The sequence below is a fragment of the Callorhinus ursinus genome, unplaced genomic scaffold, assembly GCF_003265705.2.
Source record: "Callorhinus ursinus isolate GAN/ISIS: 27379988/994484 unplaced genomic scaffold, GSC_fseal_2.0 scaffold76, whole genome shotgun sequence".
Classification (NCBI taxonomy): domain Eukaryota; kingdom Metazoa; phylum Chordata; class Mammalia; order Carnivora; family Otariidae; genus Callorhinus; species Callorhinus ursinus.
The window spans coordinates 1,702,351-1,714,417 of NW_027397138.1; the positions used below are offsets into that span (position 1 = coordinate 1,702,351).

The 12,067-nt window shown below is 40.6% G+C and overlaps 1 protein-coding gene across 1 annotated transcript in view; it reads right to left on the reverse strand.

The window, feature by feature from the left end:
* PIWIL4 (piwi like RNA-mediated gene silencing 4) overlaps positions 1-12,067 on the reverse strand; it is a 44,278-nt gene that overhangs the window by 13,355 nt on the left and 18,856 nt on the right. The window contains exons 9-12 of the mRNA XM_073887136.1: positions 9,816-9,939; positions 6,688-6,805; positions 4,125-4,236; positions 1,448-1,632 (exon numbers count right to left, since the gene is read on the reverse strand). Coding sequence (XP_073743237.1) covers positions 1,448-1,632; positions 4,125-4,236; positions 6,688-6,805; positions 9,816-9,939 — 539 coding nt within the window. The remainder of the gene's footprint in view (positions 1-1,447; positions 1,633-4,124; positions 4,237-6,687; positions 6,806-9,815; positions 9,940-12,067) is intronic.

Below are 12,067 nucleotides of genomic sequence, written 5' to 3' on the forward strand. Positions count from 1 at the left end.
AAAGAAAGAAAGAAAGAAAGAAAGAAAGAAAGAAAGAAAGAAAGAAAGAAAAAGAAAAAGAAAGAAAGAAAGAAAGAAAGAAAGAAAGAAAGAAAGAAAGAAAGAAAGAAAGAAAGAAAGAAAAAAGGGAAATGGATACTTCATGGGAAAGATAAAAGGATGGAATAAAATATGGCCTTTCAAATAAAACAGGCTAAGAACAGAACACGGCACGGGCTTGTGCGTAGAATTCACATAAGAAAGAGCTTGCACCGTCATCCCAGGGTCTGTGACTTGGGCTTGTTTCATTCATCTTTTCCTGCTTTTTTAGCTCCTGGGTTAAGAGAAATTAGAGCAGGTGAAACTGAAACCAGGTGATTTGTTAACAGATGTGGTAAGAGATGCATTCTAAACTACAGCGTAAAATGAGACTTTGGGGACATCTTTGGTTTTCAACAATGCTTGTACTGCTGATGTAATTAATTAGTAACCACGTGTTTAAAGAATAACTTCCCACCTTGCCAATTAGGACATTTGCCCCTCCACAATAACAGCAACAAAAAGAGTATGCATTCCTCATATCAAGCTCAATAAAACGAGGCATGACCAATTTTATTGCTTTTCTAAAGCAAACAATATCCAATTTTGAGTAATTGTGTATGTAGAGATCCCTTACTAAACTGAAAGCAATTTATCTTTCACATCCCCAACAAATGGCACAGCATCTAGTATACAGTAGACAATAAATGTTCAAAGACTAAATGCCCAGAAACTAAATAATCTTCTATTACAGTAACAGAATCAGAAAAGCTTATTTCAGATCTATTTTTATATTAAATCTTCTAAAAGGGTATTTATTTGAGAGAGAGAATGAGTGGGATACAGGGGCAGAGGGAGAGGGAGAGAAAAACTCAAGCAAGCTCCATGCCCAGCGCAGAGCCCAATGTGGGGCTCGAGCTCATGACTCTGAGATCACAACCTGAACCGAAACCAAGAGTCAGACGCTTAATCGACTATACCACCCAGGTCCCCCTCTTTCTTACATTAAATTTTAAAGCATGGAATCTATCAAATAAGTCAGGAAATGCAACTTTTATATTTTTCAATATCCTGTTTCCTATTAAGTTTTATAAACAACTGATATGAAAGAATTAAGGAAAAAAAAGTTAATGGATTTATTAAGGATTTATGGCCCAACTAGTACTGAAAAGATCTTGGGGGTAATGAGACTATTGCCTAAAGAACTATGAAAACAGTTTTACAAAGACCAACATAAAATATATTTTAACTGTATAAAACTTCAGTCACTACAAAATCTATCTACTTATAACTATTTTCTTGGTACTTTATATTAGGAGACTTTCCTGAGATAAAGCTTTTATAGCTACATCAGCCATCGTTTCTGATCTTCTAACTAAACCAAATTAATAGATGAAAACAGTTGGGATGATTTTCTGTGTATTCTCACATTTTGGGGTAGTCCACATTAAATCCCATGGAACCTCCAACTCTCCTCAAGCAGTGCAGAAAATCCTCGGTCACATTTTCATCTCTGTTGCTACATATAACCAACCATTTATTCAAAGACCGTGCACTTAAAATCTTGCAATTTCGCATATCCTTGGACCACTCAGCAGCAGATCCAGGTTGACACTGAAAAAAATAATGATCATGAAAGAGTTGAACACATTTATTCAGAGAGCAGTTAAGATTGTGCTAAGATGGTCCACATTTGTTGTAAGAGACCTATTTAGTACAGTTTGCTATTCAGAGACTTAAAACACTGATCCAAGCACTGCACATCTGGACAGACTACGTGGGCTTCCTGGAAGGGGAGGCATCTGAGCATCACTACAGGTCAGCCACTCTCTGACTGCAGACGGGTGGGCAAATCCCTTTACCTTGTGGGCCTCTGCTGCGTGCAAAGAAAGGTGTCTGGTTCAAAGATCTCTAGGTTCCCTTCTAGCTCTAAGATCGATGCCCTTTAATACAAATGCCTCAGGCAAGTGGGCTGTCTAATTTGGTCTCCTTAGACATAAAGCTATCCGAAAGAAAATGCTGACTGTTGATACTCCAGGTTATCCAACTACAACTCACAAACACTACAGGGCAGTTAAGAACATACCATATGCCAGGAGTAGCTATGTCTAGGAACAAAGATGAGGCCAGGGCACAACCACCTTTCTCATTCTTGGATGGTCCCTCCCCCACTCCTCCCCCCAAGTGACCAGGAAAACTAAGCTCCCTGCACTGAAAAGTGGAGATTTTAGATTGGTTACTAGCCTTCTGCTTATTTCCACAGACCAGAATTGGATGGAAACGTCCTTGGTATAGTGAGCCAGGAAGAGCCACTGTTAGAATTGAAAAGGACCACACTGTAATCGAATCCCTTGCTGCTCAGCATGGCTATCTACTGAGAGCTTGTCAGAAATGCAGAGTTCTGGGCCCCATCCCAGACCCACTGGATCGGAATCTGCATGTTAACATGTTCCCTGTCATTCATCAGAACATGAACATTTAAGAAGTATTACAATCCCCTTGTTTTACAGACTCCAAAGCTATGGCTGAGAGACATTATGGAGTCAGTTGGTACCAGTGACAGATTTAGATCGGTCTTCCTGACATTGCAATCAAGACCATTGTACTTTCCACCAACACTCTGAAATCCAACCACAGGCACCCTCATAATGCCCTGTCATTAGGTGGCCAGGCAGGGTCAGTTCCGAAGCAACCTTAAAGAACGAAGGGGAAAGTTTAGCCCTCCATCAACGGTTCTCTCTGGAGTCACGGTTCATTCTTTCCATTACAACCAGCATGAGGAGCACCTCCACTCGTACTTGTTATGGGCTGGTGGAAGACCCGGGACAACTGCCCAAGACACTCTGAGGCCTGTCACCTTTAGTCTACTCAGTTCTTAGAACCCAAGTTCAGAAAAGCAAGCATTGGTCCAGAAGCCCATGACCACCGCTAGGGGGCGGGTTCTCCCATTTTAGCGCCCCTTCTCTTAAGAAGACCTGTTTCCATGCTAAAGAAATGCAACAAAATAGCTCTGAGAAATATGATTTTGCTTACAGAGATGCTGAGACAGATCATATTAAATATTTAAATCCTACTTCATATGTGGAACTGAAACTGAGCTTCTCTTTACTGACTCCTGACCAAAATCTTAATGGGGCCTACTTTTTGGTACTTTATAAACTTTGGTTCTGTTTTGTTTTTAAAAGTAGTTTTTCCTCAGCTTCTCCAGTGAGGGTTTTGGTAACTTGGATAGATTATAGAAATGATGAAAAATTCCCATGCCACCAACACGAAACTTCCGTCGCTCAGTTACATTCGTTCAGACATGTCAGCTTATTATATCAGAGAAAGATGAGAAGAGGGCCTTTAAAAATGAAATATATAACTGGCTTTAAAAACGAGCAAAACAGAGGGGAAAGTAGAAAGATAATGCCATTTTTGTACAAAATAGGTTCATTTCTTCAACTGAAGCCTGAAAGAGGTGTCTCTTCAGGTTTCAGAATGCCCCTCTCCCTGGGGATGGGCTGGGGATGGGCTCTGGGCGCATTCCTTCATGTTGATGCCAACCGAGCAGCATTTTACTTTGGAGGGAAAGAAAGAACCCTGGTATCAGGAAACATAGTCTATTGGAATTAACTCTCACCAATTAAAACATTTTCTCAGGTACTATGGATTGTGTGTGTGTGTGTGTGTGTGTGTGAGAGAGAGAGAGAGAGAGAGAGAGTACTACAACACCTAATAATAGGTGGGCGTGTTTGAAATGTCATAGCTTGAAATGCCATTTTTCTAATTCGTCATTAAATGAGAAACCAAACCACACTGACCTAAATCAGGTCCAGTGGGTGCTAAGTCCTCACAAGTACACTCAGATTGAAAAGGAAAACAAAGGGGACCTCAAGGTTTAGGACCTTTAGGAAGGACGTGGACATGGAGAAACCAAATGACCATTAGAAGACCACTAGTCACTCTTGCATATGGTCAAACGTACACATATTCAAGCAAATACTTTACATGGACATGGAGAAACCAAATGACTATTAGAAGACCACTAGTCACTCTTGCATATGGTCAAACGTACACATATTCAAGCAAATACTTTTAAATGAAAACAGAATCACAGTACTTACTACACGGTCTTGCATTAATATTTTTTCTGAAGGCAAAACCCGCCCAGTCAGAGACATCTGGCAACCAAAATGCAGCCCCCAGGTCTCCAGTTCAAAACGAGCATCCTTGTTTCTGTTGATAGAGTTGAGTTTTAAATCATTAATCATTTTCTGAAGACTTTAAACCATTAGAGAGAGAATTATAACTTACTGAATTATTCGGAGACTAATTTATTTTTTTTAGGATTCCTGACTTCTATTTCTACTCACCATCTTTTTCCCCTGCTCAAACGAATGATGGGACAACTGAACCCATTTGGGACATGCAGAGATGGAGAAGGTTTCCAGTGTGGTGCCTTGGTCGGCAAAATGGGCCTGTGAGCCAGACAGACCGGGGTTTAACTCCTAGTGCCGACATTTCATAACATGTAACCTTGAGTAAGATCAAATCCTTTAAAGCTATGGTTTCCTTACTGGTAAAATGTAGGGATAATAATCCTAGCTACTTCAGAGGGTTGATGGAAAGATTAAGCTGACATGGAAACTGCTACCACAGTTTGTGTGCTCAATAAATGTTAGTCATTTTTCCCAACAGTAAACGTGTTAATAAAGAGATATTATGGAGACTCTGCACGTGGAGATGTCTTCCGGGAATATCTGAATTAGCTGGCTTAGGAGTGGTGTGCTCAATAGATGTTAGTCATTTTTCCCAATAATAAACGTGTTAATAAAGAGATATTATGGAGACTCCGCATGTGGAGATGTCTTCTGGGAATATCTGAATTAGTTGGCTTAGGAGTGGATGAAAGATGACAAAGGAAGGGAACATATGGACTCGGGCTTCCGAAGGTTCATAGGAGAGACAGGGCAGGAGGAAGATCGTGAAGAGAAGATTAGTGTCAGTAGTAATCACTGCTTTATATTTGTATGGTACTCTTAAGTTTATAACTTAGTAAACCTTGATCATAGTTGATGTGTAATCTCATTGGATTACGATATATGGTCATCTCTAGTAAGCTGTCAGTTCCTTCAGGAAAGCAAGCATGTCGACTTTGCCTCCTGGCCTCCATTATGGTAGCTGGCACACGGGGAGCCAGGCACTCACTAGAGAGACTGACGAGACTCGTGCTTTACTGTGCAAAGCTTCCCCTCTCTCTTTAGGGGAGCTCAAACCTCTTTACACGGACTCTCTGCAACAGCTCATTATTTCCATCTAGTAATGCTATGTCTGGTCCGGTCACACGGAATACTTTGAATTAATTATTTTGCTTCAGATACTATCTGCTCAAGATGAGACGGGTGAAGTGATCACAGGTCAAGAAACTGGATTGAAGTGAATGGGATTCCTGAAAGGTGGCAAGGAGAGGCGTCAGGAAGAGTAATCCACAGCCCAGAATAAGGGGGAGAGAACCAGGAAATGTCTCAAGTAGGCGTTAAGTCTGGGGAATGTCCAGGATAAATGACATAAAGTGTAGCCATAAAATGAAAAACTATGAGTCCATGAGCATAACAGAGATGCACATTTACCATGTGGAAATATTCAAGAAAAAGCAAGCTACAAAACATGATGTACGGTACTATGCCATTTTCCTAAAAAGAACATGATTATACATGATTATATGCATTTGACAATATCTGAGACAATATACACCATTCAATTATGATTCATTCATGCATGAGACAAATATTTACTGAGTATACATACACATGCATTTCTTTCTGTTTCTGTAAGTTTCCAAATGTGTCCTCCAAATTTTTTATCTTTAAAGAAAAAAGACCATTCTACGATGTTGTCCAGCAAAATATAAAGCAACCCACGTATGTAATTTTTTAAATTTTCTAATAGCTGCATTAAAAAAGTAGAAATTGTCAAGTAAAATTATTTTGAAAATACATGTTCTTTAACCCAGTAAATTCAAAATGTGACCATTTCAAGATACTAACCACACTTCAAGGCACTAACCACATTTCCCATGTCCTATAGTTACACGGGGCTAGAGCACTGGACAGTGAAGTTTTAGTACGTCAGAAGGAAGAACCAAGAGCAGCTCAGTATCAGCATTCCGGGTGACATCAAACTGTCAGAATGAGGACAGGAATTCAGTGTGAGGGTAGATGGGCTAAACCAAAGGGCGCAAAGGTATTCCTAAGTTTAAGGACTACACAGTAGAATTTTTCTAATAATCAGTGTGCTGAGGCCACTATATTAAGATCTGAACATTCTCAACCCCGAATATGGGGGGCTTGGTGTGGTTGTGTTTTGTTTTTTAAACTACAACCCTTTTCTTCATTCAGTTGTTTATCCAAAACCTCCATGTATTAAAACAGAGGAGAGGAGGGTCATCTAGTTGAAGCCAGATGGTACTTTGGCCAGCATGGGCTCCAACCACCTCCGCGCAGTCTGTGGTCCTGAGGCATCAGGGATGAACCTCTGGCTCTGGACTACACAATCCAAAAGTGCCTTGCTCTGAGTCAGTAGCAAAGAGGCATTCCATCAAGGAATGAAACATTCTGTAAACGATCCAACTCCATAAACCAGGCCTTAGGCAGGATACACTCTGGCCCCAGCAAAGCAACCCAGTACCTCTGAATGTCGTCAGCAAGCCTGGCCAGGCGCTGCTGCCTTCCCAAAGGGCTGAGGCGTGTTTCTTCAGCCACGGCCTTCATCAGCTGGAAGTCAGAGGTTGCCTGGCGGGTCAGCCCTATTAATGGAAATGAAAACAAGGGGGAAAATGAACAGCATGCAATGTAACCCAGCCCAGCTCAGGCAGATTTTAAGCTTTGCACTTAAATTGACTCAGATCTAGCATATGGATAGCACTGTCCCAATAAAATGCAAGCCACTCATGTCATTCTAAATTTTCTGGCAACCACATTTAAAAAAACCAAAAAGAGGGGCACCTGGGTGGCTCAGTCAGTTAAGCATCCGACTCTTGATCTCAGCTCAGGTCATGATCTCAGGGTCGTGAGATGGAGCCCCGCATCTAGCTCTGTGCAGCGTCTGCTTGAGATTCTCTCCCTCTCCCTCTGCCCCTCCCCCTGCTCACTTTCTCTCACTCTCTAAAATAAATAGATCTTCTTTAAAAAAGCCAAAAAGAAACAAGAAGTTATTTGAATAATATATTACTTAATATATCTAAAATGCTATCATTTCAACATAAAATCAGTATTAAAAAATTAATGAGCTATTTTCCTTGTTTTTTTCACACTAAGTCTTAGAAATCCAGTTTTTATTTTACACTCACAGCCCTCCCCACATTTTGAGGGCTCAATAAATGCACATGGCCAGTGGCTACCATACAGGACTGTGCAGATCCAGAATATCAGAATACCATTAAGAATGAGCATCCCTCCCTTCAAGAATTATATCCTTATTAATTTTTCTAATTATGAAATAAATATATACACACTGATAACAAAATGTAAAAGTCCTCCTTGCTTAGTCCCAGTTTATTAATCAAATGAACATGATTAAAAGTGCTCGAGACAGTTACTCAGATTCTACTGTATAGTTAGAATTACCTTCTAGAAAGAACTCATGCAAAAAGAAAACAAGGATCATTTTGGCACCACACAATGTACCTGAAGAAAATCAAAGTCCTATTGCTTCCTATACTAGTGAAGCTCAAAAATGCTGGAGAGAAGCTTGGTTTAATATAATCCAGTAATTCCACTAGTAGGTATTTACCCAAAGAAAGGGAAAACACTAATTCAAAAACATATATGCACCCCTATGTTTATTGCAGCATTATTTACAACAGTCAAAATATGGAAGCAAATATCCATCAACAGATGAATGGCTAAAGAAGATGAGATACACACACACACACACACACACATATATACATGCATATATATATATATACACACACACACATACATACACAATGGAATACTATTCAGCCATAGAAAAGAATGATATATTGCCATCTGTAACAACATGGATGGAGCTACAGAGTATAATGCCAAGTGAATTAAGTCAGACTGAGAAAAACAAATACCATATGATTTCACACATACGTAGAATTTAAGAAACAAAACAAACAAAAAAACAAAGAAAAAAAAGAGACAAACAAAAGGACAGACTCCTAAATATAAGGAACAAACTGGTGGTTGCCAAAGGGGAGGTGGGGGATGGGTGAAACAGGCGAAGGGGATTAAGAGCACACTCATCATGATGTGCACTGAGCAATGCATAGAACCGTGGAATCACTGCATCGTACACCTGAAACTAATATAACACTGTATGTTAACTGTACTGGGATTAAAAAGATAAATTAATAAATTTTTTGGAAAGAATATTCAGGCACAGGGAACAGCTAATGCAAAGGCCCTGAGGTAACAGCACACATGGTGTTACCATTTGTAAACTACTCCTGAATTAGAAAAGTTTAACCTGGAGAACTTGTCTCTTATTAAATTACTAGCACCTCTAGAGTCTCTCCCAAATAAAGTAACTCAAACTGGTTCTTTGGCTACTCCCTTTTAGCTCACTCTAATTAGATAACACCATTGGAAAGGTTTCTGGTTCCAAGCTCCACCGACTCCCTAGAAGCCCGTTGCTTATTCTGGGATAAGAAGTACCATAAGAAAGAAATTAAGATCTGAAGTTGGACAGGTAAAAGTTAATCCTCACTTCTGAGGCGCCTGGGTGGCTGAGTCAGTTACCGTCTGCCTTCAGCTCAGGTCATGATCCTAGACTCCTGGGATCGAGCCCCGCATCAGGTTCCCTGCTCAGCGGCGAGTCTGCTTCTCCCTCTCCCTCTGCCCCTGCGCCCCTTCATGTCTATGTCTCTCTCTTCTCTCGCTCTCTCTCGCTCACTCTCCCTCTGCCCCCCCCGCTCATTCTCTCTCTCTCTTACTCTCTCTCTCAAATAAATAAGTAAAATCTTTCTTAAAAATCCTAAATTCTGCCTATTAAAAGGCATAGGACTAAGAGCAAGCTGGAAGCTTTGGCTCCCTCAACTATAAAATGGAGACAGTAATTATACCTAAATCATAGGGATTTTCATAAAGATTACATGGAAGTTAAATAGAATAGTGTGTGTCAAAATAATAATAATAATAAATAATTGGGGAAGTAAGAAACTTTGGGAGGTGAAGGATAGATAGGTCTACGACCTTGATGAGGATGATGTTTTTCTAAGTGTACACTTACCTCAAACTCGTCCAGTTGTATTCATTAAATATGTACAGCTTTCATTAGGTATTTTTTTCTTTACTAAGTAGGCTCCGCACCCAGTATGGAGCCCAACACGGGGCTCAAACTCACAACCCTGAGAACATGACCTGAGCTGATACTAAGAGTCAGACGCTTAACCCCGACTGAGCACCCGGGCTCCCCTAAATATGCACAGCTTTCGACATGTCAATCATTACCTCAATTACGTGGTTTCAAATACATAAATAAAGAAGTGAAGAGTGCACGTTAAAAAAAAAAGAGAGAAGCTTGGTTTTAGGAACATCTCTGGGGGCCTATTTTATGTCAAAGTAACAAATGGAATACATGAAATAAGGAAAACGTATCACTCTTCCTGTGCCAAACGACCCCCAAAGCGCTCTCTGTCCTCCCACTTCCTCTGTCAAACACATCACTTCACAAGCCCACCTGCATGGGTTAAATGAATGCTCTGGCACCCCGAAAGCTGGGGGAGGTTCTGCCGAGCCTGGGATTAAGAGCCTGACCGCTAGAGTGTAAAGCATAAACGTTACCTGTTAGAAAGCAGAGCTCGGGGATCAGGTGGGCCACCCGAACCTCAGGGTTGTCATTTCTCTTGCTTTTCAGCAGACTCACAAGCACTGGCTGGTTTAGGTTGGATAAAGTAATATCATATTGCTACAGGATGCAAGATTAATGAGGGAAAAGTTAGTATGGAAACACTGTAAAATGAGCATCCTCGCTTATAAGCAACAAGCTAATCCCAAAATGAACAGATGAGCAAATCTCCTCAATAAAGAAAAGAAAAATCCCTACCAATCCCTACGGTTACCCACTCATTTCTACTTCCTTCCCAGGACTCAACTTTCACTTCTCAGGGTCTTTTTTATGATTTTAATGATTAGCCTTTATAATGCAACACTTTTTAAAAAGAAAAAGAAAAAAAGATTATTTCCTTGCTTCCTCCCAGGTCCAAATCTCCTCCAGCCGGCTCTGTACGTAAAAGGCCCCCCCTGGAGCTGACTCAGTGTCAGCATTCCCACTACTGATGACTGAGGCGGACTGCTCCGTGCATAACCAACCTGCTCCGGGCATCTGTCTTCATTCTGAAAATTTCTAAAATTGGAGGCAAGAGTTATATTGAGTCAGCTCCACTTCCCAAAAAAGCATGACTGCCCTGATTTCCAGAACTGCGTGATGTTATTAGGGAAGCAGCTCTGAAGTCTGACGAATGTAAATCTGATCCTTGGCTCTTCTACTTCATTGGACTGTGACACTGGGGAAGCTTCTTACCTTTCCTCAGGCATGAAATGAGGGGGACAGTAGCTCAGAGGCGTCTGACATAAACCACTAGCATGGTGTCTGATTTATAATGAGCCCTCTGCTGTTCATCCCCATCCCACCCCCCTTGAATTTCCACATTCTCACCTTGCCAAAAGTTCATTTCCTTTCCAACAGCAAAGGTTCCAATTAACACTCATTTCCAGTATAATTAACTCAACATTCATGACAGAACAACTGAATTATAATTTACAAAATGTCTGGGCACTATGTGATGCTGACATCAATAATTATAATTAAGGAAGCGAGAAGTGAGAGTTTCTCCATTCAATAAGGACTTCTAGTCATTAAAATAAAAAACAGTCCAGGAAATTGCAGTTTGAAGGGCTGTTTGCAACTAATGCTCCAGCTAAAAAGCTTGGGGAAGTCTTCACAGAAGGAGAGTTTTTATACATGACTTCATTAATTCAGTACACATCTCGTGTGTACCTCTTGTCATGTTCCAGGAGCTTTTGGACACAAGGATGAGAGGTACAGCCCTACCTTACACATAACTACACTCTCTGCGAAGCAAAGGAGATGAGGAGCACCAATAATGATATGCTAAGCACTTGTATTTTTCCTCATTTAATCTTAACACCACACCTATGAGTCAGATACTATCATCATCCCCTCCACAGATGAGGAAACCCACGAGAAATTAAACAACTTTCCCAAGGTCCCATAACTGGAAATTAGTACAGCCAGGATTTATCCCATAAGACTTGGGAACCTCTGCTTGTTCACCATTCAGTACTGGGTGCCTGGGGAGGAAGGTGGGGGTGGCAGTGAAACAATTTATAGCTGGTAAATCAGGAAAGGCTTCGTGAAGGAGGCAGAGTCCAAAAGAGCACCTTGAAGAAAACATGGGAGTATAAAGAGTCCCGGTAGCAAAGCTGGGGCATGTTACAGAAAGAGGGTATTGTATTCACCCTGGGACATGGCCAAAAATTCTGTCCCCTAAGCTATATCATAAAGTAAACTTTACTCTCTCCCTTGTCCTAATTTTCTTAGCATTTGAAAATGTTTTTCACAAGATAAAATAGGGAAATATAAAGGCTAATATCAAGATGTCCACTGTGAGAGTTGACTACGTAGTAATTTAGTGTTCCTTCCTTGAGACAGAGAGGAAGACATTCTAGAATTGGCACAATTTCTTTTTTTCTCCCTAATTACAATAAACATGCAGTGAACCACAACTCATCACAAAGTGAGTGGGATTTTACCATGGATTCCCTTTTCAGAATGTCACAGATCCTAAAAATACCTCTGTTCAAAGAACACATTTACCCAGGCAAGAAAGAAACCGATATGTTCAACAAACTTGGTGTTTAATAAACAAACACTTATGGAGCACATGATGCACAAGATGCTTTGGTAGGCACTATTCATCAGGGGTTAGCCAAACACCATCCCTCTTCTGCAAGGCAGACATTTTAGAAGCAACGTGCAATGTGTGGAACAAGTGCTCAGAGAAGAGAATGGC